Below are 27,868 nucleotides of genomic sequence, written 5' to 3'. Positions count from 1 at the left end.
TATTTTGTTTTACCCCATAATAATCTCTGTAATTACTGAGAATATTTCATCTTGTTTTTTGTTTTATAAGAAAAAAAGAAAAGAAAAGATGTGTCAAGTGTATTTATTATAAACCGTACCCTAACTGCAGACACTTTTGCCTTAAAATGAAAGTCAACAATACCTCCAGTGTGTGGAAATATTTGACATGTGAATACTTAGTGTACAGATAGTACCAAATCTGTGGCCACAAAATACTTCCATATAAAAGACACTGAATTAGACCCTGTGTGGAATTTTTGCCAGGTAATGGGTGCAAGGGCTGTGCATCAATTCAGGATGGCAGCCATCTGTTCTGAGTGTGTCTCAGGGCCAGACTCAGAGTATTATTGTCTTGAAGACTTAGGCAACCCAAGGCCTTCACTTGGACTATAAATTCTGCAAAAGCAGCTCTCTATGTTGTGAAGAGATAGGATTTGCTGTTGAACCAAACTGAGCAAAAATAGCAAATGAGGGTAGTGGACTTGCAGAGATAACAATCACACATTTCACTCAAAAAGAGGACTGGTAGACAAAAGAATGGACTTTTGAAAACAGCTTATTCTGTTACTTATTTGAATTTAAAATCCATTTAAACTGGATTCCTTTCTCAGCTTCATCTTAGCACGTGAATTGTGTTTTGAAAACGTTTCAGCAAGAAATACAGTTTCTGTGCGGATCCACTTAACATAACTGAGAGCCACTTTAAAAAGAGGGCTTTGTGTTATTATGCACCATGCTAAAGAATGGCATTCGTAATACATGATGTTTTGGTGCAGTATTGATATCAGTCAAATAGCCATATAGCTTGTGTCATTTTGGTAATTATGCACCTTTTACTCTTTTCCAGCTTTGTTCATGCCAGTTGATACATGTATTCTCTTGCTACTTCATCATTGTCCTTTCTATCTAGCAGGGCATAGTCTGTCCCATAGTCTTCCAGCTCTTAGAAACAAAAAGGTCCCGGCTCTTGGCAATAGTCACCAAAAGACGTCCCACGTAGCATCCATTAATCTGGCCTACCCCATCATTCCGGCCCATCGACAGCAGGAAGGTTAGTGATCCTAGAAGTGAGAAACATACACAGTTAGCCGTCAAAAAGTTGTAAATGAGATCAAACAGCATGATCAGCACCCGTGTGCTTCATAGCACAATGGGACCAAATTACATGGCAAGAAATAAAAGATTTCTTTTTGCTGATTCTCTAGAATGCCCAGGTCTATGGGATTCAGTCATAGGGTTTTCCGAGCAGCCTGGCTTAGAATCTCCTCCCTGTATGCCAGGGAAGTGGGAAGCTTGTCAGTTTCAACAATTCATTTTCTCATCTCCATGGACCTCAGCCACTGCTCTGTTCGCCAGCTAGTCTAGCTGTCCAGCCAGCACTTCTGGCTCCCAGACCCCACGCTGGCTGGTTCTACATAACAATGAAGGAAGCATGCACTGCTATCCAGTTACTTCCCCCTTGTACAGAGCAAGGAGGACTTCCAAACAGGTCCTTCACGGCCAGGAGGGAGAAAACAAAATGTTTGGTACCAGGCTGCAGCAAAATGAATTAATTCTATAGTATCTTGGACAAATGCTAAATTCCACAGCTGTGGAATCACAAAGTCCATGGGGCCCTGCACTAGCTAAATTGGTCAATTCACAACCTCACAATCAGAGTCTCAGGCTCCTTTCAGACTTAAATGGGCATCAGTTGCACTCGATTCACATTTTTAATGTTTTTGCAACCACAGGGGTAGACACCTTTTTTATTGTTGTTATTATTATTAATTATTATTATGAAAGCTGAGATTCTGGAGCCTAGTTCTCCAACAAAGGGCAAATTCTGCTGCAAATGCCAAGGAACCATAGAATACACAAGACTCTGATGATGCTTTTGCACAGCTATATCATTTATTCTTATAATTTGGAAATAACGGTGGGAGATGAAACAAGAGAACCTTGTTTTCTCCCTCTCTCCTAAACCAGAGTAACCTTCAGGTAACAGATGTTTCCATTTATAGAGGACGGATTCTTATCTTTTACACTGCTGCACCTCCATGAATTCAATGGAATTATTCATGATTTAGAGTAATATAAATCAGAGGAAACTTAGGTACATGGCATCGTGACATGTATGCACCTCTTGTCCTAAGCCTTGGCATTAGAGTGGGTCAATCCAAGCCCCTAAAATGTAATTTAAGAAGATCTGGAAAGCGATTCCAGAGAATATATACAGACGGGCATCAAGAGCAAGTGGGCAATGCACTCTGGATATCCTATTATCCCACTGCTACAGCAACTAGCAAGGAAGGCTACTGGTAAATATTTACACAAGAAATGCTACTGACTTAAATGGGACTAATTGCACAATAAAAGACTATGCATGTGATTAAGATTTTGCAGGTTCGGGTCATAAGAGTTAAGTCATGATATTCTGCTGTTCCAAGGACTTAATGTCATAGTTTGATAAACAACTCATTAAGATAATGGTTTCCTTTATAAACTGTAACCACCATATCCTCCCACCAATATAACAGTAATCAATCAGCAGCGAAGGGGAAGAACATTTCAAAGTACAGAATAATCAAATAGTGTGCTTGTTTTGTTTCTGTGTCAAAAGAATTGCTGAAGAGTTGGCAAGAATATTTTTTAAGAATAATATCAATGACATAATATTCAAATCAAAATTATTTCCTTCAACTCTAAATACAGTCCTGTGCAAGTTATGGATTTCTTACAAAGTAATTCTATATAGAGATGAAGAAAGAATCTCATCAGCTAAGACTTGTTATGAGCAGAGCCCAGTTTTACCTGGCTGGTAGGTTTTAAGAGGTTTCTGTGTCAGACTGTTGATGATGTTTGTCACCACAATATTGGCATGGAGCCCAGCATGGTATGCCATCTTCGGTTCCTTCACATCAGCACAATCACCAATAGCATAGATGTTATCATACCCTTCCACCTGGAGGTACTGGTTGACCTTTAAAGCACCATTACTCGCCAGCTTGTCCCCTGTTTAAAAAAAAGAAGTGCATCACCTTACGGCCTGAGGAGTTGAAAAACAATGCATATCCAGTGACACAGCGCATTCAGGTGAATCACTACCAAAAGCTAGATCATTAACTATTCAGTAAAGTAGTTGTGTAACTTATGTTTGCCACAGCAAGAGAATGACACTCGCCATGTAAGAAGTCACTCCTATATGATGCATGATAAATCATGTTTAATTGATACTTCAGTGGGTAATATCACCCGAGAGCCAACAGTGTATGCAAACTAGGAAAAGAAAGGGCCAAGTCTTCAGCTACTGTAAATAGTCATAACTCAATTGAAGTCAGTGGAGCTATGAAAATTTACACAAGTCAAGAATCTGATCTGAAAATGCTAACTTTAGTTCTCAGTATCAGGCTCTCTGAATTGACTTTCAGGGCTAGAGTCAAAGGGTGGCCTGAACAGATTTGGTTGTTGAGGAACAACAACACTCCTAGTTTTGCCAAATGGTAACAAGTCATTCTAGTGAGAATTACAGAATTTCAAATCTATATTATAGCACATTAATTCTAACACAGACACATATCCCTGCTCCGATTTTCAGGCACCTATATATTTTTCTAGGTGATAAGTTACACTTCAGACTTGAAATTTTTTTATGAATTTTCTCAGCGGAAATTTTAATAGCTTTTCCATGAACAAAGCGTGATTTTCACTGGTTTTTAAAAAAAATAAAGCATCTGAACTTTTTTCCACATGGATGACTCAATTGCCCTTTTAAAACAGTAGATAATGCATGGGTTTCATCCTCTGAGGACTAGTGCCTTTCAGCTGCTTGAAAGAATTTCCTTTGAAAGTTGTTCATTATATGTGTACAATACACTAGTTTCTATTTTGGCCACATAGGATACAATTCTCCAGATACACAACTGTAATACAGTTTGAGCCAGACTATTCTGGATCCTCCTTGCACAATAGGCAGCATTTGCTCCCCTCAAATCCCTTTTACCATTTCTATCAGAAGGTGATCATTTGAATGTGCAACTGATACAATATAAAATTCCTACGTCCTTTCTAATGCTGTCTAAAGGAAGAGTGGGTTAAGGGCATTAAAATTTGAATTAGATGTGCACTTGTTAAATCACACATTTAAGAAAATGCACATTCACATGTGCAGTTGCACTAATTCTCACATTTTATTTGTCTTCCCCTTGAAAACACAGAAGACAGATGAGTGATATTTACTATATAATACAATTGGCTTTTAATTTTAAAATGTAAAATACTTTAATTGAAACATAATACCCTTAGAAATATTTTGTTGCATAGGTTTTTAAATAATTCACCAAGTAGGATTAGCTGAACACCAGGGCACAGATCCTTAAATGGCGTAAAATGTCATAGCTCCACTGACTTCAATGACAGTGTTATAACAGCTGAAGATCTGCACCCAGGCATTTTAGTAGGGGTTAACCCTTCACATTTAGGTGGAGAGTCCTACAAGTGTTATAGGCCCACTGCTAAGTGCACCAGCTACTAAAGTTTCATCCTAATTTCCCCCATTCACCTCCAAATGCTGTGTCTCTAGAGCACAGTATTACCAGCACATTGATGGATTCATCGCACTCATGGAGAATATTTGTTCTTACGCTACCAATCACAATTTAGCACATTTGGCATTCTCTATACAGGATAGCTCCAGGACTGGAACAACGGGTAGCGGGGCTCAAGACCGTAGTGCACTGACAGATGAGTTTAGCAGCAGGAGTGAAACCCTGGCCTCACTGAAGTCAGTGGGAGTTTTGCCGTTGACTTCAGTGAGGCCAGGATTTCACCCAGGACCACAATAGTAGGACATATTGGGTGTCTAGCTAAAGTTAATGGTTGGGGAAGGTGAAGAAATAATACAAACCACTTAGTACATAAATATACGTCCTCTTCCACAAACTTCCACCAAAGGGCCACTTTCTTTTTTGAAGTGTAAGCTTTAACCACAGAGATTAAATGTGCTCTAACTATACCAAGTTAAATTTCAATACCACTTGCATACGGTCTCTAAAATATGGAATTGAGATCAAGTTTAAAACATTTTATTACCTGTGCTGAAGAATCTTAAAACCATAGGACAGGGTGGGGCTAACTTACCAAATGCACTGCTGTATGCTGATGAATTGATCTTTATACCAGTGCAGAGAATCACCATGTCAGCAGCAACCTCTGTGCCCTTTTCTGTCTTGACTGCCATATTCTCTTGGAATCGGTTTAAAGTCAGCATATGCAGGTTGCTGACTCTGTCACCTGTCATAAGAAGCAGCATATAGGTCTTTGTGATAATTAGCAGGGATGCTGCTACCCTCTAAGCCAGTGACTCAACCTTTTACCTCTTTCAGGAATCTGATTTGTCTTGTGTATCTCCAAGTTTCACCTCACTTAAAAACTACTTGCTTACAAAATCAGACATAAAAATACAAAAGGGTCACAGCACACTATTACTGAAAAATTGCTTACTGTCTCATTTTTACCATACAATTATAAATCAATTGGAATATAAATATTGTACTTACATTTCAGTGTATAGTATATAGAGCAGAATAAACAAGTCATTGTCTGCATGAAATTTTAGTTTGTACTGACTTAGCTAGTGCTTTTTACGTAGCTTGTTGTAAAACTAGACAAATATCTAGGTGAGTTGATGTACTCCTTGGAAGGCCTCTGCGTACCCAAGGGGTATGTGTACCCCTGGTTGAGAACCACTGCTCTAAGCAGCGTAAGCTGCTTCCTTGGGCACCAAAGCCTAAGGAGTCCAAAGTGTGTCATTTTTAACAAAAATACTTTTATAAAGATTGTACATTTAGAACACAGATTACAATATCTGTTCTACGCAAGGCATACTAAAATATCTCCCAAAGTTTCATTTCAGAGAATCATATTTAGTTTCCTCCATTTGTTCCTTTCCTGGAGTTTATCGCGTTTTCATCCTGAATTCCCACTGTCCCTTTTATCTTCTGTGAAATGCCTCCACATCCAATGGCAAAGCCTCTGGTCTCTGCAGATAGTCCAGTCACTTTTCCATTACCCAGAAAAGCCTGATCCTGTAGCATGCGGAGTACCTCTTGGGTGATGCTGAGTGCCCTTCCTTTCCATTGAAGTCAATGAAAGCTGCCAATGCTCAGCAACTTTGCAAATCACTTTGGTGTTGAAATGTGAATTTCAGAACCTAACTTTAGGACCTAACCTAACATTTAAAAATGTTGGCCAATATATATGATTATAAGCAGAGCTGGTAGCCTGACACTGTTTTAAGACCCTCTTTTCAATTGCTTATATATAGCTTTGCCAAACTGTTAGGCTGAAATTTTCCATGCCGGGTGCCTCCATCAAACTGATTTCCCCCCCCCCCCCCTCCCCAAAGCTTCAGCTAAAATTGTTCATGCAATTTCAGAAGATAAGACTCGGGGGGGGGGGGGGGGAACGACACATTGTTTTGTCAGTGTTAAAAACAAAATCATCATCCTGTTTTGTTGAGACACTCTAGACAGGGCCGGCTCTGGCTTTTTTGCCGCCCCAGGCAAAAAAGCCTCCGGCCGCCCTCCCCCCCGCGGGGGGGGGCGGAGCCCGGGGGGGCGGCGAGCCCCGGCGGGGGCTCCGCTCTCCCCCCGGCGGCCGGGGGCAGGGCACCGGGGGGGGGGTGAGCCCTGGGAGGAGGGCAGTGAGCCCCGGCGGGGGCTCGGCTCCCCCCCGGCGGCCAGAGCGCCGGGGGCAGGGCGGCGAGCCCCGGCGGGGGCAGGGCGGCGAGCCCCGGCGGGGGCTCGGCTCTCCCCCCGGCGGCCGGGGGCAGGGCACGGGGGGGGGTGAGCCCTGGGAGGAGGGCAGCGAGCCCTGGGAGGAGGGCAGCGAGCCCCGGCGGGGGCTCGGCTCCCCCCCGGCGGCCAGAGCGCCGGGGGCAGGGCGGCGAGCCCCGGCGGGGGCAGGGCGGCGAGCCCCGGCGGGGGCTCGGCTCTCCCCCCGGCGGCCGGGGGGAGGGCGCCGGAGGGGAGGACGGCCGGAGCCCTGGGAGGAAGGCAGCGAGCCCCGGCGGGGGCTCGGCTCCCCCCCCCCCTGCGGCCAGAGCGCCGGGGGCAGGGCGGCGAGCCCCGGCGGGGGCAGGGCGGCGAGCCCCGGCGGGGGCAGGGCGGCGAGCCCCGGCGGCCGGGGGGAGGACGGCCGGAGCCCTGGGAGGAGGGCGGCGAGCCCCGGCGGGGGCTCCGCTCTCCCCCCGGCGGCCGGGGGCAGGGCGCCCTGGGGGGGGGGAGGACGGCGAGCCCCGGCGGGGGCTCGGCTCCCCCCCCGCGGCCAGAGCGCCGGGGATAGGGCGGCGAGCCCCGGCTGGGGCTCGGCTCTCCCCCCGGCGGCCAGAGCGCAGGGCGGCGAGCCCCGGCAGCCCCACGGGAGGGCGGCCAGAGCGCCGGCGGGAGGGCGGCGAGCCCGGCTGTGGCCCCGCTCTCCCCGGCGGCCGGAGCGCCGCGCCGCCCCCCTCCAGGTGCCGCCCCAAGCACCAGCTTGGTTGCCTGGTGCCTGGAGCCGGCCCTGACTCTAGACCCTCCATGCTTTGGAGCAAAGACATGAAATTAGCCAGGAGGGCTGCCTTTGTGTCAGAGACATGCCTTTTGCCATTCCTGTGACCAGCCATCAAAATGTATCCAGGTTATAAACCTCTGAAAAACTCAGTTTGCATATACTCAGTAGAGCCTTAAGAGTGTGTCAGCTAAATTCTCATATGCATCTGCTCTGGGCATGCTCCATTCCAACCCTTTAGGGGCTGAGCAGGACTCTCCTGTAATTGCTCCTCCCAGCTGTCATGGGATACTGTGGTGCCAGATGGAAACTGAGCAAGGAGACTGTCCCTCCTGTGCTCTCAATTCTTCTGCTAGAGCCCAGGCAGAAAGGAAAAGGAGGAGGAAGCAGCTGATTTGAATGCAGAGAGATGAGAAATGGCGAAGGCATGCATGGCTCACAGGACCAGCTCTGCCAGTGCAAAAATGGTTCTCTCCTGCACTGCCTGTGGCAACAACTCCTTTTTCCAACATAAGATCTCTCCGGTATTTTGGAAGTGTTTATCCCCACCTTAGCTGCTTCTCACCCCCAAGACTGTAGGCTGAGGCACATGCACGTCATCTCTACATTTTGTTTCTTGTTTTGTTTTTGTTTTTTTAATGTCAGGGTTGGAAGGGACCTCAGGAGGTCATCTAGTCCAACCCCCTGCTCAAAGCAGGGCCAATCCCCAACTAAATCACCCCAGCCAGGGCTTTGTCAAGCCTGACTTTAAAAACCTCTAAGGAAGGAGATTCCACCACCTCCTTAGGTAACCCATTCCAGTGCTTCACCACCTTCCTAGTGAAAAAGTTTTTCCTAATATCCAACCTAAACCTCCCACACTGCAACTTGAGACCACTGCTCCTTGTTCTGTCATCTGGTACCACTGAGAACAGCCGAGCTCCATCCTCTTTGGAACCCCCTTTCAGGTAGTTGAAAGCAGCTATAAAATCCCCCCTCATTCTTCTCTTCTGCAGACTAAATAATCCCATCGTGTTAGTACACTAAAACAGGGGTAGGCAACCTGCAGCACGCGAGCTGATTTTCAGTGGCACTCACACTGCCCGGGTCCTGGCCACCGGTCTGGGGGCTCTGCATTTTAATTTAATTTTAAATGAAGCTTCTTAAACATTTTAAAAACCTTATTTACTTTACATACAACAATAGTTTAGTTATATTATAGACTTATAGAAAGAGACCTTCTAAAAACGTTAAAATGTATTACTGGCACGCGAAACCTTAAATTAGAGTGAATAAATCAAGACTCAGCACACCACTTCTGAAAGGTTGCCGACCCCTGCACTAAAAAATAGTAGTGTAGCCAGGGTAGTGAGAGTCCTGGCGAACAGCAGGATGGGATAGGCACACTGACTACATGCCCAAGGGGTTCAGGTGGGTTTGTACTTGGCACAGCCTATGCTGCTGCTCAATGCTACCCATGCTACCGCAGCTACACTGCTACATGTTGAGGGCTAGCTCAAAGATAGCTAGTACAACTATGTTTAAGCAAGCAAAAACACCCTACAAGTGCTATTTGTAAAATAGAAGGTGTGGAGGGATACATGGTATGTAGCAGCATATTATGTAGAAATAAAACCTTTGGGTTAGAGAATGGCATGTCACATCTACTTCACAACATACCACATTTGCATGGTTGGGTCACTGTGGGGGTGACCCAAGAAATCACAGAGAGTCAAAATTTGGTCCCAGCCATTCAGATTTAGTTCCTTATTCATTTGAATCTTATATTAATATTAATTTTCTTTATAAAGGAAAGTGCCAGGGAGATGCTGAGGTGGCACAAGTGGAAATAGGACATGGGGGTGAGAGGGCGGGGCTGATGTGGCACAAGCAGGAACAAGGTTTAGGGTGAGAGGGAGGCACTGAGTTGGTCTGGCAGAGCGAGCTCAGTTGAGATGGAGACACTGAAATGATAGGGCTGGAGTTCAGAAAGAGGTGCTAAGGCTGCAGAAGCGCAAGCAGGGACAGGGTGAGAGTTAATTGGCATAAGATGAGCTTAGGTTCAGGCTTCAGTGGGATTCTGCCTGTTCCTAGAGAAGGGCAACAAAGGTGTGACAAGATTATGGTGATCAACAGATGGCTCAGGCAGTGGTGCTATAAGGAGGGCTTTGGGCTGTATGGCCACTGGGACGCATTCATGGACAGAGGACTGTTCTCTCGGGATGGACTTCACCCGAGTAAGGAGGGAAATAGACTTCTAGGATGGAGGCTGGCACAACTGATTAAGAGAGCTTTAAACTAGGAATTTGGGGGAGATGGTTGGGAGATGTCCAGGTAATCTCCACCCCGGAATTTAACATTGAGAGGGAAGAAAACGAAGTAAGAAAGGATACAGCCGTGGGTATGAGAATGCACATAAGGAGGAAGGGTAGTGTAGATACCAGTCTAATAGGTGATACTGGTGGTAGAATGTCTGTGCCTAATCGGGTAAAGAATGTCAGTGAAGGCAAACGGCAAAAATTAAGATGCTCGTACACTAATGCGAGGAGCCTAGGTAACAAAATGGAAGAACTAGAGCTACTGGTGCAGGAAGTGAAACTAGATATTATAGGGATAACAGAAACATGGTGGAATAGTAGTCATGACTGGAGTACTGAAGGGTATGTGCTGTTTAGGAAAGACAGAAATAAAGGCAAAGGTGGTGGAGTAGCATTGCATATCAATGATGAGGTAGACTGTAAAGAAATAAGAAGTGATGGAATGGATAAGACAGAGTCTGTCTGGGCAAAAATCACATTGGGGAAGAAAGCTACTAGAGCCTCCCCTGAGATAGTGCTTGGGGTGTGCTACCGACCACCGGGATCCGATTTGGATATGGATAGAGACCTCTTTAATGTTTTTAATGAAGTAAACACTAATGGGAATTGTGTGATCATGGGAGACTAACTTCCCAGATATAGACTGGAGGACAAGTGCCAGTAATAATAATAGGGCTCAGATTTTCCTGGATGCAATAGCTGATGGATTCCTTCACCAAGTAGTTGCTGAACCAACAAGAGGGGATGCCATTTCAGATTTGGTTTTGGTGAGTACTGAGGACCTCATAGAAGAAATGGTTGTAGGGGACAACCTTGGTTCGAGTGATCATGAGCTAATTCAGTTCAAACTAGATGGAAGGATAAACAAAACTAGATCTGGGACTAGGGTTTTTTATTTCAAAAGGGCTAACTTTAAAGAATTAAGGAAATTAGTTAGGGAAGTGGATTGGACTGAAGAACTCGTGGATCTAAAGGCGGAGGAGGCCTGGAATTACTTCATGTCAAAGTTGCAGAAACTATCAGAAGTTTGCATCCCAAGAAAGGGGAAAAAATTCATAAGCAGGAGTTGTAGACCAAGCTGGATGAGCAAGCATCTCAGAGAGGTGATTAAGAAAAAGCAGAAAGCCTACAAGGAGTGGAAGATGGGAGGGATTAGCAAGGAAAGCTACCTTATTGAGGTCAGAACATGTAGAGATAAAGTGAGAAAGGCCAAAAGCCATGTAGAATTGGACCTTGCAAAGGGAATTAAAACCAATAGTAAAAGGTTCTATAGCCATATAAATAAGAAGAAAACAAAGAAAGAAGAAGTGGGACCGCTAAACACTGAGGATGGAGTGGAGGTTAAGGATAATCTAGGCATGGCCCAATATCTAAACAAATACTTTGCCTCAGTCTTTAATGAGGAGCTTAGGGATAATGGTAGGATGACAAATGGGAATGAGGATATGGAGGTAGATATTACCACATCCGAGGTAGAAGCCAAATTCGAACAGCTTAATGGGACTAAATCAGGGGGCCCAGATAATCTTCATCCAAGAATATTAAAAGGAACTGGCACATGAAATTGCAAGCCCGTTAGCAAGAATTTTTAATGAATCTGTAAACTCAGGTGTTGTACCGTATGACTGAAGAATTGCTAACATAGTTCCTATTTTTAAGAAAGGGAAAAAAAGTGATCCGGGTAACTATAGGTCTGTTAGTATGCAAGGTCTTGGAAAAAATTTTGAAGGAGAAAGTAGTTAAGGACATTGAGGTCAATGGTAATTGGGACAAAATACAACATGGTTTTACAAAAGGTAGATTGTGCCAAACCAACCTGATCTCCTTCTTTGAGAAGGTAACAGATTTTTTAGACAAAGGAAACGCAGTGGATCTAATTTACCTCGATTTCAGTAAGGCATTCGATACGGTTCCACATGGGGAATTATTAGCTAAATTGGAAAAGATGGGGATCAATATGAAAATTGAAAGGTGGATAAGGAACTGGTTAAAGGGGAGACTGGTCATACTGAAAGGTGAACTGTCAGGCTGGAAGGAGATTACTAGTGGAGTTCCTCAGGGATCGGTTTTGGGACCAATCTTGTTTAATCTTTTTATTACTGACCTTGGCACAAAAAGTGGGAATGTGCTAATAAAGTTTGCGGATGACACAAAGCTGGGAGGTATTGCTAATACAGAGAAGGACCGGGATATCATACAGGAAGATCTGGATGACCTTGTAAACTGGAGTAATAGTAATAGGATAAAATTTAATAGTGAAAAGTGCAAGGTCATGCATTTAGGGATTAATAACAAGAATTTTTGTTATAAATTGGGGACGCATCAGTTGGAATTAACAGAGGAGGAGAAGGACCTTGGCATCTTGGTTGATCACAGGATGACTATGAGCCGCCAATGTAATATGGCCGTTAAAAAAGCTAATGCGGTCTTGGGATGCATCAGGCGAGGTACTTCCAGTAAAGATAAGGAGGTGTTAGTACCGTTATACTGTACAAGGCACTGGTGAGACCTCATCTGGAATATTGTGTGCAGTTCTGGTCTCCCATGTTTAAGAAGGATGAATTCAAACTGGAACAGGTACAGAGAAGGGCTACTAGGATGATCCGAGGAATGGAAAACCTGTCTTATGAAAGGAGACTCAAAGAGCTTGGCTTGTTTAGCCTAACCAAAAGAAGGCTGAGGGGAGTTATGAATGCTCTTTATAAATATATCAGAAGGATAAATATCAGGGAGGGAGAGGAATTATTTAAGCTCAGTACCAATGTGGACACAAGAACAAGTGGATATAAACTGGACATTAGGAAGTTTAGACTTGAAATTAGACGAAGGTTTCTAACCATTAGAGGAGTGAAGTTCTGGAACAGCCTTCCAAGGGGAGTAGTGGGGTCAAGACTAAGCTTGATAAGTTTATGGAGGGGATGGTATGATGGGATAGCCTAATTCTGGCAATTAATTAATCTTTGATTATTAGCAGGTAAATATGCCCAATGGTCTGTGATGGGATGTTAGATGGGGTGGGATCTGAGTTACTACAGAGAATTCTTTCCTGGGTGCTGGCTGGTGAGTCTTGCCCACATGCTCAGGGTTTAACTGATCGCCATATTTGGGGTCGGGAAGGAATTTTCCTCCAGGGCAGATTGGCAGAGGCCCTGGAGATTTTTCGCCTTCCTCTGCAGCGTGGGGCACAGGTCACTTGCTGGAGGATTCTCTGCACCTTGAGGTCTTTAAACCACAATTTGAGGACTTCAATAACTCAGATATAGGGTAGGGATTTGTTACAGGAGTGGGTGGGTGAGATTCTGTGGCCTGCGTTGTGCAGGAGGTCAGACTAGATGATCATAATGGTCCCTTCTGACCTTAAAGTCTATGAATCTATGAGAGCCCTGTTCAGTCTTCCTCACCAAAAACAAGCATCAGAGACAACGGTTCCTTATAGGAGAAGGAGTTAGAGATGGGGGAGTAGGGGAGGAAGCTTTGAGGATTTTTAGAGACTCAATCTGAGTTAGAGAAATATTAAATGAAATTGGTTAAGAACGTACTTAACAAGAGACGCACTTCTTTCTTGAGAAGAATCTCCTTCACCATCTGCCGGACACTTGGCAGAAGCTCCACATCAGCCAGTGCGATTTTTGAGTGAATGAGGGTGACCTGCGGACAAATGCAAAATAACTACAGCCAACTGGGGAAAAACAAATAAGAAAACAAAAACAAATCTGAGTCAGCCAGGAACAAATACTATTTAAACAGGATTGCGTCTGACTGCTGTCCCAGCAAGCAGGCAAAAGCAATAGCCAAGCCTTAGGCTTCTGGCTTTCAGCATGCATTTCTTGGCAAGAAAGGCAGAGTAGGGTGGATGGGTGAGTGGAGGATCTCGGGAAGAACACTAAGCTATTCTGCTTCCAGCCAACCCCAGCATCAGGACGCACTGCAGGAATGCTGGCTGCGAGGGCGCTCACAGTTGCTCCACTTCCAACCTTGCTGAATATGAGGCTCTATGGAAAATGGTTGTGAAGGAATTTAGCTACGGCAATCCCAAACTGCTCTAGCAGGGGCATTGTGGAAGAACACATTTAAGTCACCAGAAGAAGGAAGCAGCTGGTGGAGCATTAATTATTGTGCAAGTTGTTTCTTGTACCTCTTTGGCTGGATATTCTGTTTTGATCTCTGCAGCCATCTCCACTCCAGCAGCACCACCGCCTACTATCACGATACGTGGAGATTTCTGGAGCTTGCAAAAACAAAAAACAAACAAAATCATATCTCCTTTTTGCATTATTTCATACATAAAGTAACCTAGAATGAGGCATTCAGCCAGAACACTCATTCTGGCAGCACCAGCCGTGCACCTTCCCAACATGTAGGAAGACCTTCTTATTAAAGTGGTGTCCACACAGAAACTTATCAATAGAACACCCTTTATCTTCTACCCTCTGGAATGAGAGGTGGAGTTGTCCCACCAAAAGCACCTTCTAAATCCCATCCTAACCTTGAAACACCCTTGGCAATTTTGGCCCTCAAAAAAAAAAAAAAAAAAAAAATCTTGTATTTCGATAGGAAGCATTGATTAGGATACCTGAGTCCTAGGGAAGGGCTGGCAACCATCAAATGCAGCTTGTTTACCAGATTTCAGGTGAATATTTACTATAACAATAAGCCACTCCAAGATGCTCATTAGTAGGGCAGCACTGCAGCCTGTTATGAGGCATGAGGTGATGTGCCTTCATCTACCTAAGAAGTGCACCGATCACCTATTAATGCACAGTTTTACTACCATCAGAATGCAAGGCCCATTCATTTAGATCTAAAAAGAAAAATAAGTTGGGGGCAGGGGGAAGGAGGAGTGCAGGAGTGTTGTGCAATATGTCTTTCCACTATGAAAAATAGTACTTGGAGGATGATCAATTAATAGTCAAAAGGGAAATGGCTGCTATGGGATCCGGTGGGTCCAGCATTTTACATATCCTGCTTTAAAAATCATCGCACTTTTTTAATATAATGGGTAGAAGAATTTTCTTCTTTCAGGATGAGATCCCAACAGTGCAGCCTGGGCTGATGCCTGACTGTGATATCACCAAAGAGGTGTTTAGCAGGGTGGCTTGCCCATTAGGGTTGGAAGGCCTGGTGCCAGCCAACTATTGTTAAGGGGTCCTGCTAAGGCAGGAGCGAGACCCTGATACCAGGGGACTTTGGCAGTCAGAGCCTGAAAGCTGAGCTCCAGCTAAGTAAAGCCTGGGAGTAGTGACTCAATAGCTCTGAGGAGAGGGGGTGGAGGGAAGAAGGACACACTGAACTGGCATAGGGCCTGGCAGGGCAGACGGTGTGTACGGTTCTTAAAGAGGTCCCTGAAGAGAAGGAAACAGAGGGAAGGTGCTGAAGCATGACCACTGGCCATGAGGGACTGTGCTGTTGGCAGCTGCCCTGTTACAAGGTCCAATGGTCTAATCTGCCCATAGCTTTGTATGGTCACCATCCCCACCCATAGCCTGTATTACAAGGAGGCCTATTTCACTACTGATACAGGCATTGGAGCCCTGACCCACAATTCTTCAGTTGTGGTAGGTAGGATGCTACAGGAAATATTCCCTATTAGCCCTCATCCCTTGGTCCAGACTCCACTGTTGATTTAATCACCATGTAGAAAGCCTTGATTTAAACTGATTCTTCATTTGTACTTTTCTAAAGAAAACCGCTCTCTCAGTGATTGAGATTAAAACATGTTTTACTGGTTGATTTACAACTAAATAGAGCATTTACTCTAGATTTGATGTATTAACTATATACATTTAAGCAATTATATAGCTTAATAATTTCAGATCCTTAATTGTACATTCAGTCTGTAACAGATGAGCACAAACAAGGTTATCTAGTAAATAAGCAATATCATTCACCATTTTGTGTCAAGGTGCAGTAGGATGGTAACTGGAATTTAATCCATCACGCAACAGCACAATGTTTATTAAACAAAGCCATCTTAAATGTTTTAGATATATAACTTGATCAAAACACATTTCACATTTACAACTAAATGATTTATTAAACAAAGGCATTAACTATATAGTGATGGAACTAAACAGATTTCAAGTCAGCCTGGAAAAAATTTCAAATATGCTTAAGTGAAAGTTCCTTACTGCTTAAGTCTTTTGAAAATAAGACAGTTACTTAGGCTGTCCTTCAAACTTTTGCAATAAGTAGCTCTCAACGTCTTCCTCATTTTTGTTCACAGACCGGAAGAGACAAGTATTCCTGCTTTTTCAACTCCCAATTTCTCAACTTTAAATGAATTAGTCCAAATTCAGAAAGTATCCTCTGTGCCTGCAGAAGAGGCTACTGCTGTCAAGAGCTAGTTTTGCATATTCAGTTCTGGTTCCATGTGCTTAGCTAGTGACTTTCAGTTCAGCTGCGACTTTTAAAAGATCAAACATATTGCTTGAATGGTTCACCTCCAGTCCTGAAATTTGTTCTGGTTGGATATGATTGAGGGTGATAAGATACCCATGTCATAGCACCATCTTCTTCTGCAGTTAGGCATCTACCCTGGTACTTTGGGTAGAGAATGTTGGCCTGAAAACGAGGTGGAGTAAGTGATTGATCCATCCATCCCATTTCTTCACTGCCGGCAATCTAACTGTTGTTGGGTATTTCTTCAATGTCTCTTGAAATTCTTTACAGAAAGACTGCTGACACGGTTGATATTTAGAGTTTGTCCAAGGTTATCAAAAGAAGTTTCAGTATATTCAGCATATCCTCTACATTTCTCTTTAGTCCAATGTAGACTACTGTGGCTCCATCTATTTTGCCATGATTCTTCACAAGTTATCAGAATAGGCCAGTTCGTAATAAGTAGCTCAAAACAGCCAACCACTGAATTCCATTGTACATTTTGGAGAATTAGTTTGGATCTTCCTGCTCTCTTCAGTGAAGCTGAAGCAAAGTGATTATGGGAAGTATTTTGCAATTTCAAAATTTTCCTTAATTCCTGGAGTTGTACTTTAGTCTTTGGTTAAAAGGTGCATCAAATGAGTACTGCACATGTTATAAGTTTCAGGTTCCCTTCATTATCTTCTAGATTTGTTTTCATCTGTGTTACATTTGCAGTATTATCTGTGACAAAACTATATACTTGACACTTGAATTTTTGTTCAGTTTGTTATTGTTTTTACTGCTACTTGTAAGTATTCTGCTGTATGGGCAGTGTCTAATTGTTTCTGTAAGTTTGACAACAGAAAATAAGGTTGTCTCAAGCACATATTGCTGGACCATTGTATACACTGTTCCACCCATCAAGGCTCAGATTAACAAGCTTCCTGTCAATTTTTTGCACACTGTTCAGTTTCCTTCTCATACACTGTATCCAGAAGTCTTCTAGCAATGTCTGCTTGCTGGGTGGAGAGTGACATGATTCAATCATTATGGACCAGGCTAATGACGTGTTTGTTCTGAACTAGATGAAAAGGAGAACTTGTTGCATAAATGAACCAAGTAATCTTTTCATTTATATAGTCTTGCTGGAATTTGCTGGTCCTGATTACCATGGGTTTATTGGATGAAGAAAGTCTCTGGTACAAGAAACTGACTGTATGTTTAATTGCAGCACTGCTAGTGATACCAGCAGATGATGGAAATTCATAACCTCTTACTGTATATCTAAGCTAGGCCCTGAAACAAAATGGCAAAGTCAGTCACTGAGTATTACTCAATGCACAGCTTTAAAAAAACCTGAGATCCCTCCTACTGCAGCTGTGTGTACCACTGTTTAAATGATGCTTTAGTCTAAACCCAGTTTTATAGGGAAATTAAATAAAGGATTATCTGTCTATTTAAACCCTTAACCCTAGCAACATAAAACATCTTGAGTTTAAAGGTTTAAATTCATAAATGCCTAATAAAACTTTAAACAGGAATAGTTAAACTAGAATGTTGGATTATACTGAGCAATGAGAGATCATTTCAGAAGTCCAGCAGTAACAGTAAAAGTGAAATTAATATATTCCCACAAAAAACTAGCATACCAATTATATTTTGAATGCTAACATCTTGAAATCATAAGCAATCCATTCAAAGCATAAGCTTATGACCATCTAAGTTGTTTACTAGCATAGTAAGACATGGTGGACAGTCCATAAGATTGGGGCAAAAATAAAGTTTGCTAACCAATTGATCCAGATTGATGTAGACATGCTAAACAAAGTCACTGCCTTCTGAAGAGCATTTTTCACAGTGTCTTGTTCTGACAATCAGGCCTTGCAGCTCTGTTTACATTTGGCACATGTTCCTTTTTACTCAGGGGTACAGGAATTTCTTGAAAATTTTCCCAGATAGGATCTCTTTATGATCCGCAGCCATGGCAGGCCTTCCCTATTCTCCCCACCCCCCCAGTTCTCAGGTGTGGAAATCAACACTAGAGACTGCACTCTGAAGAATGCTATCCCTTCCCCCCACGATCCTGTTTTGACACCAGTGTTGCTCCTTTCTGGTTGCACACTCTGCTCCTGCTCCCTTGTTATAGACTCCCCTCATGACATTCCAGGGTACACTCCAGACCAGTGAGGGGCTGTGTCACCCCTGCCCTGCAAACTTGGGTGCCTCACAGTGCTCTGCTGCTGTAGCACTCCCACCTGAGCCACTCACAAACAGCCTTCTAGTATGCAGGTTACACCCCAAGTGTCTGTGTGTAGCTGCAGCCTGTCAGCCACACACCAGTCACACTCTGGCTTCCACCAGCCATGGTTCCCACTTGCAGAGTGACCCCAGCACAATCCGAGTCCTGGATTTTCCTCCAAAATGTATGTTCTGCCCTGTCTAGTGCTCTCCTGAACAGCCCAGATACTAGATCTGTTGCTCCCCTAAAGGGATCAATATTAAACAATTTGCTACCATAAATGGTGTTACCCACACAATTCAGTTTAGACAACACTGGATTAGTTTAATTAAAAAATAAAACAAGTTTAACTACAATGAGCTAAGTTTTAAATACAAGTATAAGGGATCAAACTCAAATGGTTATAAGGTAAAACACTTCCTAGTACTAAAACTTAAACTAGGCTTGATTCAAGGTGAAGTCCCTTACACATGTTCCCAGTAACATTGCTGACCAAATTCTCAGGCCTGGATCTGCTCCCAAAGGCTGTTCCTTTTGTTATCTGAAGTGAAAAAAAGAGATTTATAGGAAAAGGTATCTTCGGGTGTTTTGCCCCTCACTTTGTAGTCCTGTCCCCCTCTAAAATGCATTTTCCTGAGGTTTACCCCTAGATAAAGTTCATTACTGCTGTGAGGCTGGAGTTACGGAGTCTTGTGGTGAAAGGTTTCATGTTTTCTAAGATGCAGATCTGTTTGTTCCTGCTTTACCCTTTCTTGCCATACAATGGCCACTTGACACGAGATTGCACATCAACTTCGACACCCATCTAGAGGCATCAGCTTGTCCTTTGTCTTTGAGAAACTGGTTTACCCAGACTTGTCTGGTAAATACATTTCAAATCTAATTTCAATTTGTTACTACACACATTTCATCATGATATTACCGAAGTTTAGTGAGTTAGTTCAGATGATACTCAGAAGGCATATTTTGTACAAAGGTTACTACAGTAGTGTGTAGGGTGTGCATTCAGGGGTGCATTCTGCCACACCCCGGCCCCATCCCCACACAAACCAAAAAATTTACAATCCAAGACTTCTGCTTGTGTAACCCAAATCTCTTTTGCACTCCAATATTTTATTTGTTTAGAGACAGAAGGAGGCAGTTGAGAAATTAATGGATTTATATCTGTCTGCATATATAGGCAAGGAGACTGGACAAGGCCATTTACTTGAAGTGCCCAGAACCATCCAGAAGCAAGGGCTGGTAGTTACTGGGCAGATCCATGTTTTTCCATGAGCTGGAAAGTTTTGATGGCGGGTGGAGTCATATGTATTCCTAATTTGAGATCGGAGCTTATCAGCACTCAGGTAGGGAGACACTATAAAATAAGAGTAGAAGACCACCCAGGTGGGCTCAGCGGATGATCCTGATGAGATACATGATGGTGACTCCTGGAGAGAGTGAGTGAGGCTGGGTCCCAACACCTGTGATGACTTTACCAGTTTCTCACACCCATCAGCACAGCCACAGGGTCCCTCACAAGACCGATCCCTTAATACACTACATGGACCATTGTGCCATATTTATAAAGTTTGATCTCAAAAGTTAGAATGTTTTTCCCCTGGTTCCCTCTAAAAAGCAGCTTTTAACTCAACTTTTGATGGAGGATCATGGATTCAGTATTTATTTAAAAGTTTTGAAATTAATGCAAAATGTGTTAAGGTCTAAAATAATAATTAAAGTTTCATTTTTAAAACGAAAAAAATGAAACTTCAATCTGATTTAAATAAAATGTATCCATTTTGCTAGCCCCCTCTCTGATCCAAGCACCACTGCATTATAACACCCCACTCACCCCATAACTCCAAATTTGGATGTTGCCAGCACTCGTTAGTTTCATCCTCCCTCATCTGGATACCAATAAGAGCTCTCACCATAACTATAATTTCTTATATCTTTCTCAAAAGGACAGAGCCACCCATCACTTTTTCCACTGATGGTTTTCAATCTCACCTCCTTGACCATGTCTTCATAAGTCTGAATGGCAGTTTCCATGTCAATGATCTGGTTAAACTTCCCAGGGAAAGGCCCATCACTGCCTGTAGCAAGGATGAGGTGAGAGTAGAAAAGCTCCTACAAGGGGAGAGAGTGGGATCAGACATCATTTTGAGAAGTCCAAGGTAAAGGATACCGAACACTGAAGTCGCTTTGCAGGTGGTGCTCCGACACCTCCCCCTGCCCTGGAACTAAATAGCAACACTCAGTTCAAAAACAAACATCTTTTGCAGAACTAAATGATTCATATAATTGTTTACCTATATTTAATCTGAAGATATTAATGGGGACTGGATGAGTCTGAGTTTGTAATGGGATATCACAGCCTCTTTTCTAGGTGCAATCGCTATGCAAAATGGGTATTGTGGCTTCAGTCCAAGTTGTGACAGACAAAGTTACCAGCAGAGCTGGCCCTCTTACTGGCCATCTCTGCAGAGTCTAGACCAGGGGTAGGCAACCTATGGCATGCGTGCCGAAGGCGGCACGCGAGCTGATTTTCAGTGGCACTCACACTGCCCGGGTCCTGGCCACTGGTCCGGGGGGCTCTGCATTTTAATTTAATTTTAAATGAAGCTTCTTAAACATTTTAAAAACCTTATTTACTTTACATACAACAATAGTTTAGTTATATATTATAGACTTATAGAAAGAGACCTTCTAAAAACGTTAAAATGTATTACTGGCACGCGAAACCTTAAATCCGAGTGAATAAATGAAGACTCGGCACACCACTTCTGAAAGGTTGCCGACCCCTGGTCTAGACACTGAATGGAAACGGTGCAGACATAGCTACTCTCTCCTTTTAAGGGTGGTCCCTCCAGAACAGGGTTAAAATGCTTTGGCCGGGCAGTCCTGGGAAGCTTACACTGCTGCTGTCCATACGTTTATCCTGTGATTGAGAGACTTCTGCACTGTTAATTCAGCATTTCTTACCAGCAACAAGGAAGGGAACGGCTTGCCTGAGGGCCTGACTGGACCTGTGGTGCAGCATTCAGTCCTAACTTACTGCGTAGTTGCTGTGCTCCGCTTCCCAGCTCAACCCTACGCCCTGTCGCTTTGATAAGTAGGAAGCTGCCACATGAGGCGTGTTTTGGGAACAAAGGGATGCAGATGTCTCCCTGGTGAAACACTACAATTAAAGATGGGCAACTACTCTGAACTCTTCTGTAATCATTGGCTTGAGCTTTAAAGTGAGTTTGCTTGGGTCATGCCCTGCCCTCTTTTGTATGGTCACTTTGCACAACAAGGGAGTTATTTGCAGAGGCTCACATAAAGTGAGTTTTTAGCTTGAACATCTGAGTACTCATAGGCACTGACTCCATGGATGCTCTGGGGCTGGAGCACCCACGGAAAAAAAAACAGTGGGTGCTCAGCATCCACTGGCAGCCCCACAGGTCAGCACCTCCCCCATACCCCCCACCTGCCACAGAACAACTGTTCCGCAGCGTGTAGGAGGTGCTGGGGAAGAGGGGGAGCAGCGGGGGTGGAAAGAGGTGGGGGGCATAACCACAAGGGGGCCGCAGCCCACCCACTTAGCATCCAACTAGGCCCACCCAAATCGGGGCCGGAGCCCGCCGAATCCACAAGCTGTAACTCCCGACCCTGGCTTGGTGTCCGTCCACCTGGCTATGTCCCTCTCCTGCTGGCGCTACGCGCTGCTGCCCCAGTCTCTGGCCCCAGGTGCATTGAGTGTGCCTCGTGGGGGCAGGTGGGAGCAGGGCTAGCGCTGGGGCCTAAGATCAGGGCAGCAGCACATAGCACCAGTAGGAGAGGGATGTGGTCAGTCGGCTGGACACCAAGCCGGGGTTGGGAGGGGTGGGCGGAGCTTGAGCTTGGGGGCTTGGAGGAAAAGGGGCGGAGCAGGGGTGAGGCCTGGGGCAGAGCAGGGCAGGAAGAGGCAGGGTGGGGGCTTGGAGGAAAAGGGGTGGGGCCTGGGGCAGAGTGGGGGCTTGGAGGAAAAGGGGTGGAGCACAGGCGGAGCCTGGGGCAGAGCGGGGCGGGAAGAGGCAGGGGCGGGGCTTGGAGGAAAAGGGGTGGAGTGGGGGTAGGGCCTGGGCGGAGCAGGGTTTGTGCACATACCCCTGGCAATTTGGTAAATCAGCACCTATGTGAGTATTTGCACCACACATGGGTACATAGGCAAACCCCAATTATCCAGGTGATACGTCTGAAATTCAAAAGAGTTGGAACTTCAACACCACTTGAATTTCAGGTGGTATTCCCTCAGCTAGTAGTTTGCAATCAGTCCAAAGAGATAAACCCTGTAAAGAAACATTAAATCTGAACACGAGAGTGAGAAGAAAATCATCTGCTCACTGCTGCATTTGCAGAGTAAAATTATTCATTGGAAGTCATTTAGTCAGTCTGTCCCCAATGCACTCACCTCATCATTATTCAGCAAGACTTTCTGTCTCAGTAGGTCTATTCCAACCACCTTGGCTTGTCGGAAGCTCTCCTCAAAGGTCACAGAGTAAGAGATGAAGGTTTTCTTGGCAAATCCTGCAATGAAAGGAGGATAATGCCACCTATATACTGGTTAAGAAAAAAGGAAAGTAGGGAGACTAGAAACCCCATTTTCCACTATGTTTCCAGAAGTCCTATTCAAATGGCCCTCCTTTGGTTATAAGAATTTGTTTTCTTGTTACACAAAATAAAGGCCTGCTCCATGGCACTAGTGTCCTGACATCTATTCTCTCTGCCACACAGTAGAACCCAGGAAGTTTTTGCTTCAGTTGACAAGAACTGAAAAAGGCAGGCATACAATTAAGGGTGTCTCTACACAGCGACATCCTGGAAAACTAATCAAATTAAGTTAAGTGTGAATTTGAAGTGGATTAAACTGCATTAAATCCCTGTGTGCATGCTTTTATTAAAGTACCTTTAATTTAGTTTAATTCACTTTGAAAGTGAATTAAACTAAAAGGAATTAAGACCACTTTAATTCAGAGGGCTTATTTTCACGTACAGTGGTGCAATTGCACTGGTTCAGCTGTAACTCTGTACGTGAAGATGCCCCTGCTGACAGGAGAGCTTCTCCCATCAGCATAGTTAATCCACCTCCCTAAGAGACGGTAGCTACATTCACAGGAGAAGCTCTCCCATTGACATAATGCTGTCTATACAGGGAAGTTCAGTCGGTATAACTATGTTGCTCAGGTGTGGATTTTTCATCCATTTTATAATCGATATAGGTCTGTAGTGTAGACCTAGCCTCAATGACAATGTTCACACAGAGGTTTACTGCTGTTTAACTAATCCACTTCAAATTCACACCTTTACTTAATTTGCATTAGTTTTCCTGGAAGTCCTCATGTAGCCAAGCCAGAAATCTCATTTGGAATCAAGTGACTGAGGGAAGAAGTGTTTCATAAGAAAACCACAACTCAAGCCAACAAGGCAAAGCCATCTTAACTTTTGGGATAGTTCAGCAATTTTCAGACTATGGTCCATGGACCTCTAGTAGAACCCTGTACAGTGAACCACAGAATGAATATTGACACCAGACCGCTGGAGGGGAGGTAGGCCCCTGAAAGTCTCTCTCAAGGTGTGCAGTCAGATTTAGAATGAAAGAGTTGGAGAACAACCATGCTATTCCTTGCAGGGTAATCATGGGCCACAACAGGAGCTATTTTCCCTTAAACTGTCTCAGCTGCAGAGTAATGTATTAGACAAAGACATTAGCTGTTGGGAGGCATACCATTTTAATGTAGATCTAAATTTGGTCTCATGCTATTTGACAGCATTTCTTTTATGACTTTTTACATTAAGTCCAGGACCGGGATATGTACTGGAACACTGAGGCAGGCTGAGAGGAAGGGATTTTTGTTTTTTAAACTAACTGATCACTATTGAGAAGAGAAAGTCAGTACATTACCAGTCATATTTTATACCCAGGCAGCATGTCTTCAGTAGGGGGATTGAACTGGCATAGCTACACCAGTATTGCCAGCCCCAAGCATTCTCTCACACTAAGCTACACAAGTCAGCTGACACCCTACCCTACCCTGTCCTTCCTCCCCTCCTCCCGCCACCAAAAAAACAACTAAAGATGAATGGCGCTAAAATCATTTGCTTTTTTTAGAAGTTAAGCTGAAAGTTCTTATTTGCCTTTGGGATGTTGAGCTTTCGGTGTCACATTATCACGCCTCTCTCCAACCTTAAGGGCTAAAACTCAATGTAATTAAACTGAGATTCTCAAGTAATTCCATTACTACTGGAGCTGGGGCTCTAAAGGAAAAAGCCTAATATTGCAAGGCCCTCAGCAAAACCATGTCACTAAAACCCCAGTGCAGATGAGCCCTACGTTCCTGAGGAATCTCAGCAACAGGGCTCATGCCCCCGCTGTTAGAGTAACATTCTAAGTATCAAAGAGGCTTAAGATAGCAATTTAGAGTAGCAGTCATCTTTCACGTTCTTGTTTATGGTATCTTTAAATCTTCACAAATGCCTGTGCAAACTCGCAACTGGCATAACTTTACAAATTTGCCTTTGCAGATAACTATTAGTGGGAACAACTGCATTTGTGCTGTCACTGTGCAAGTGAATCACAGCTCAGGTTTCTCAGAAAGCAGTAGTGGTCTCAAGTTTTATCAGAATACAGAAATAACTTAGTTTAACCACAGCTAGAGATATTTTTCTATTTTGGAATCTTACAAGAGTTTTTTAAACCTGTGCAGTTCATCTTTCAGAAAGAAGCTCCACATATCCCAGTAGGGTAAACATATCTCAAGGGACCAGAGATGGTCCACAGACTTTAGGAAAAAGCAAAGTTACCACTCTCTACAGAGGCCCGGAGAGCACCCACATTGTGGTGGAATGCATCTCTCATGTCCACAAGAACAAAGGGGATTCCCCAGGACTTCAGTTGTCTGGCAGCTGCGATTCCCCCGAAACCTCCTCCAATGATCACAACACGCACCGAGTCGTCCACTGAGAGCTTGGATCCCATCCTAGATAGCAAAGCTGCTTCTTCGGGAAAAAACACCCACCACACTAAGAACAAGGGAAACAATAAGGGTGTCACAAGAGCTCCTTACCTGTGGAAAATAAGGACTTGATCCTGCAAAGACTTAAATAGTACCATTGAAGTCACTGAGACAAATCATATACTCAAAGTACTAACAATGAGTAAAACAGAAGCCAGAATATGTATGGTCTGACGACGAACTTTCAGAACAGTTTGAAACAGGCACTTGTACAGCTCAGCTTCTTACAGATTATATCTTGCCCCCCAGATAGGTGACAGGAGTGCAGCAAAGAACATGCAGTGGAAACAGCATCACAGAAATTTTAAGCAACAGGAATAGTTGCTTGAGATACGAGTTTTATTCTTCCTCCAAAAAGCCATCACTCTGCACCTTGTGAAAAGGCAGAGGGGAATCGGCCCTACATGCTAGAGATTTGTTGTCAACAGAAATCTGTTTTGAGAAGGATAATATGTTTGTAAGAAAATATTTTAATTGAATGTACCAATATCTCCTACAATAGGGGTTCTCAACCTTTTTCTTTCGGAGGCCCCCTCAACATGTTATAAAAACTCCACGGCCCAGCAGTGTCACAACAACTGGCTTTAGAGGGTAGCAAGCAGAGCAATTGCGCAGGGCCCCATGCCACAGTGGGCATTGCTAAGCTAACTTGCTCAGGCTTCGGCTTTAGCACTGGGTGGTGGGGCTTGGGGGTCCCGGGGCTGCAATCCTCTGCAGCAGGGCTTTGGCTTTCTGCCCTGGGTCCTAGCAAGTCTAGCACAGGCTATGCTTGCTGGACCCCCTGAAACCTGCTCGTGCCCCCCCCCCCAGGGGGCTCCAGACCCATGGTTCAGAACCACTGTCCTAGAAGAGCACTTCCTGTTTCCTGTCTCTGTCAATGGTTTTCAACCTGTGATCTGCAGACCCCTGGGGGGCCTCAGACTATGTCTAAAGTTTCCAAGGGATCTGCACCTCCATTCAGAATGTAGTGGTCCGGGGTCCGCACACTTTTAGGAGTCGGAGGAAACTTTTTTTTTTTTTTTAAACCAAAACATGCCATTCCTTCCACTTCTCCGCAGAGTACATTGTATAAGGCACTGCTCGGCTAGCCCTGAATTCCATGTGAAACCGAACTGCGGGACCCAGCACAATCCCTCGGGGGAGTCAAAGAAAGCCCTTCGGAGCACAACGAGGACACGGGGCCAGCGCCTGCTGGAGCCCTGGCGTGCAGAGCAAGGGCTGGCTCCAGCGCCTGACTGCTCCACTTACCCCCTCCTCGCACCACTGCAGACCCGGGAGGGCGATGGAGGAACCGCAGCCAGCGTCCCCGACTCTCCGCTCATGCCAGGCAACACGGCTGAGGAGACAGCTGAGCTACCACGCCGTTCCGCGGGGCACGGAGGCGGGCGTGGTCTGAGCCGAGTCTTTGCCTCTCACGGTGGCTCGGACCCTCCGGACGGAAGACCCGCTCCCTCCCCTACGGAGCCGACTCCTGCCGCCCTCTCCTGGAGCCCCGGGCGCGCTGCAGGGCCTCAGGGGAAAGCTGAGGCCGCAGATACTCACAGTCTCCTGTGTTAGAGGCCGTGACGGAGCCCAGCCCAGCCCGCCTCCTACGCATACAAAAGAGAGAGTTCAGCTGAGCGCTCTGCGCCGGCTGCCTGTCCGTCAGGCATGTGAGAGTCATGGGCTCTACCCAGGATTGTTCGGGGGCTGCTTGGTTAGATGCCCAACACTAGTCTAAGCTAGGGTGACTAGATGTTCCTATTTTATTGGGATAGTCCCAATATTGGGGACTTTCTTATATAGGCACCTATTCCCCTCCACCCCCTGTCCTGATTTTTTCACATTTGCTATCTGGTCACTAGTCTAAGCTAGCTGGTTACTTTTGCATGGGGATGAGGTAGCAAACAACTGAACCAGCTGCTGAATTATAGCTATGAGGGGGTGCCTGAGTCCAGCTAGTGGTTTGTTGTGTGGCAGTGGGGTTAGGCGGTATGCTATTTGGGCTCAAGGGGGAACTCACAGCACTCACAAGGCTCGTGCAGCATGGCCTTGCACCTTGCAAAAGCTGCTGAGGCAGGAAAGTAGCACTGAAGCAAAAGCAGCTGCCTCTACCTCCTGCATTGCTGCTGGGGGCTAAATCCACTGGCACCAGCCTGAAGTGATTTTACACTGCTAACTGGATGCCAATACATGCATTTATGCTGTGCTGTTTCATTGCAAATAAAGGATATTTTCATTAAAATAATTCAGTCAGTGACTAATGGTAATTTATTCTGAATGTGTGACTTTTGCCTGTTACCATGCCCAAGTTTTAGCTTTGCCCTGATAAACCACTCCCCAAAACTCAGCATTCAGAATGTCCACAGGTTAAACTGCCTGTGTGCGGAAAGCATTTGGCCCAAACTACTGGGAGGTATTTGGTG

General features: G+C 44.6%; 1 protein-coding gene across 1 annotated transcript; it reads right to left on the bottom strand.

Moving 5' to 3' along the window:
* Positions 1–275: 275 nt before the first annotated feature.
* AIFM2 (apoptosis inducing factor mitochondria associated 2) lies at positions 276–26,902 on the bottom strand. The gene is made up of 9 exons (XM_065408182.1): positions 26,712–26,902; positions 25,252–25,470; positions 22,862–22,977; positions 20,437–20,556; positions 13,981–14,073; positions 13,385–13,493; positions 5,140–5,292; positions 2,815–3,015; positions 276–1,082 (listed from the first exon to the last, which is right to left on the bottom strand). The coding sequence occupies exons 2-9, from the start codon at positions 25,424–25,426 to the stop codon at positions 928–930; spliced, it is 1,122 nt and encodes a 373-aa protein (XP_065264254.1). The 5' UTR covers positions 25,427–25,470; positions 26,712–26,902; the 3' UTR covers positions 276–927.
* Positions 26,903–27,868: the final 966 nt, after the last annotated feature.

This window comes from Emys orbicularis, chromosome 7 (assembly GCF_028017835.1).
Source record: "Emys orbicularis isolate rEmyOrb1 chromosome 7, rEmyOrb1.hap1, whole genome shotgun sequence".
Taxonomy (NCBI): domain Eukaryota; kingdom Metazoa; phylum Chordata; order Testudines; family Emydidae; genus Emys; species Emys orbicularis.
The sequence above is the reverse complement of the archived record's forward strand: the minus strand, read 5'-3'. Positions and strand labels throughout refer to the sequence as shown.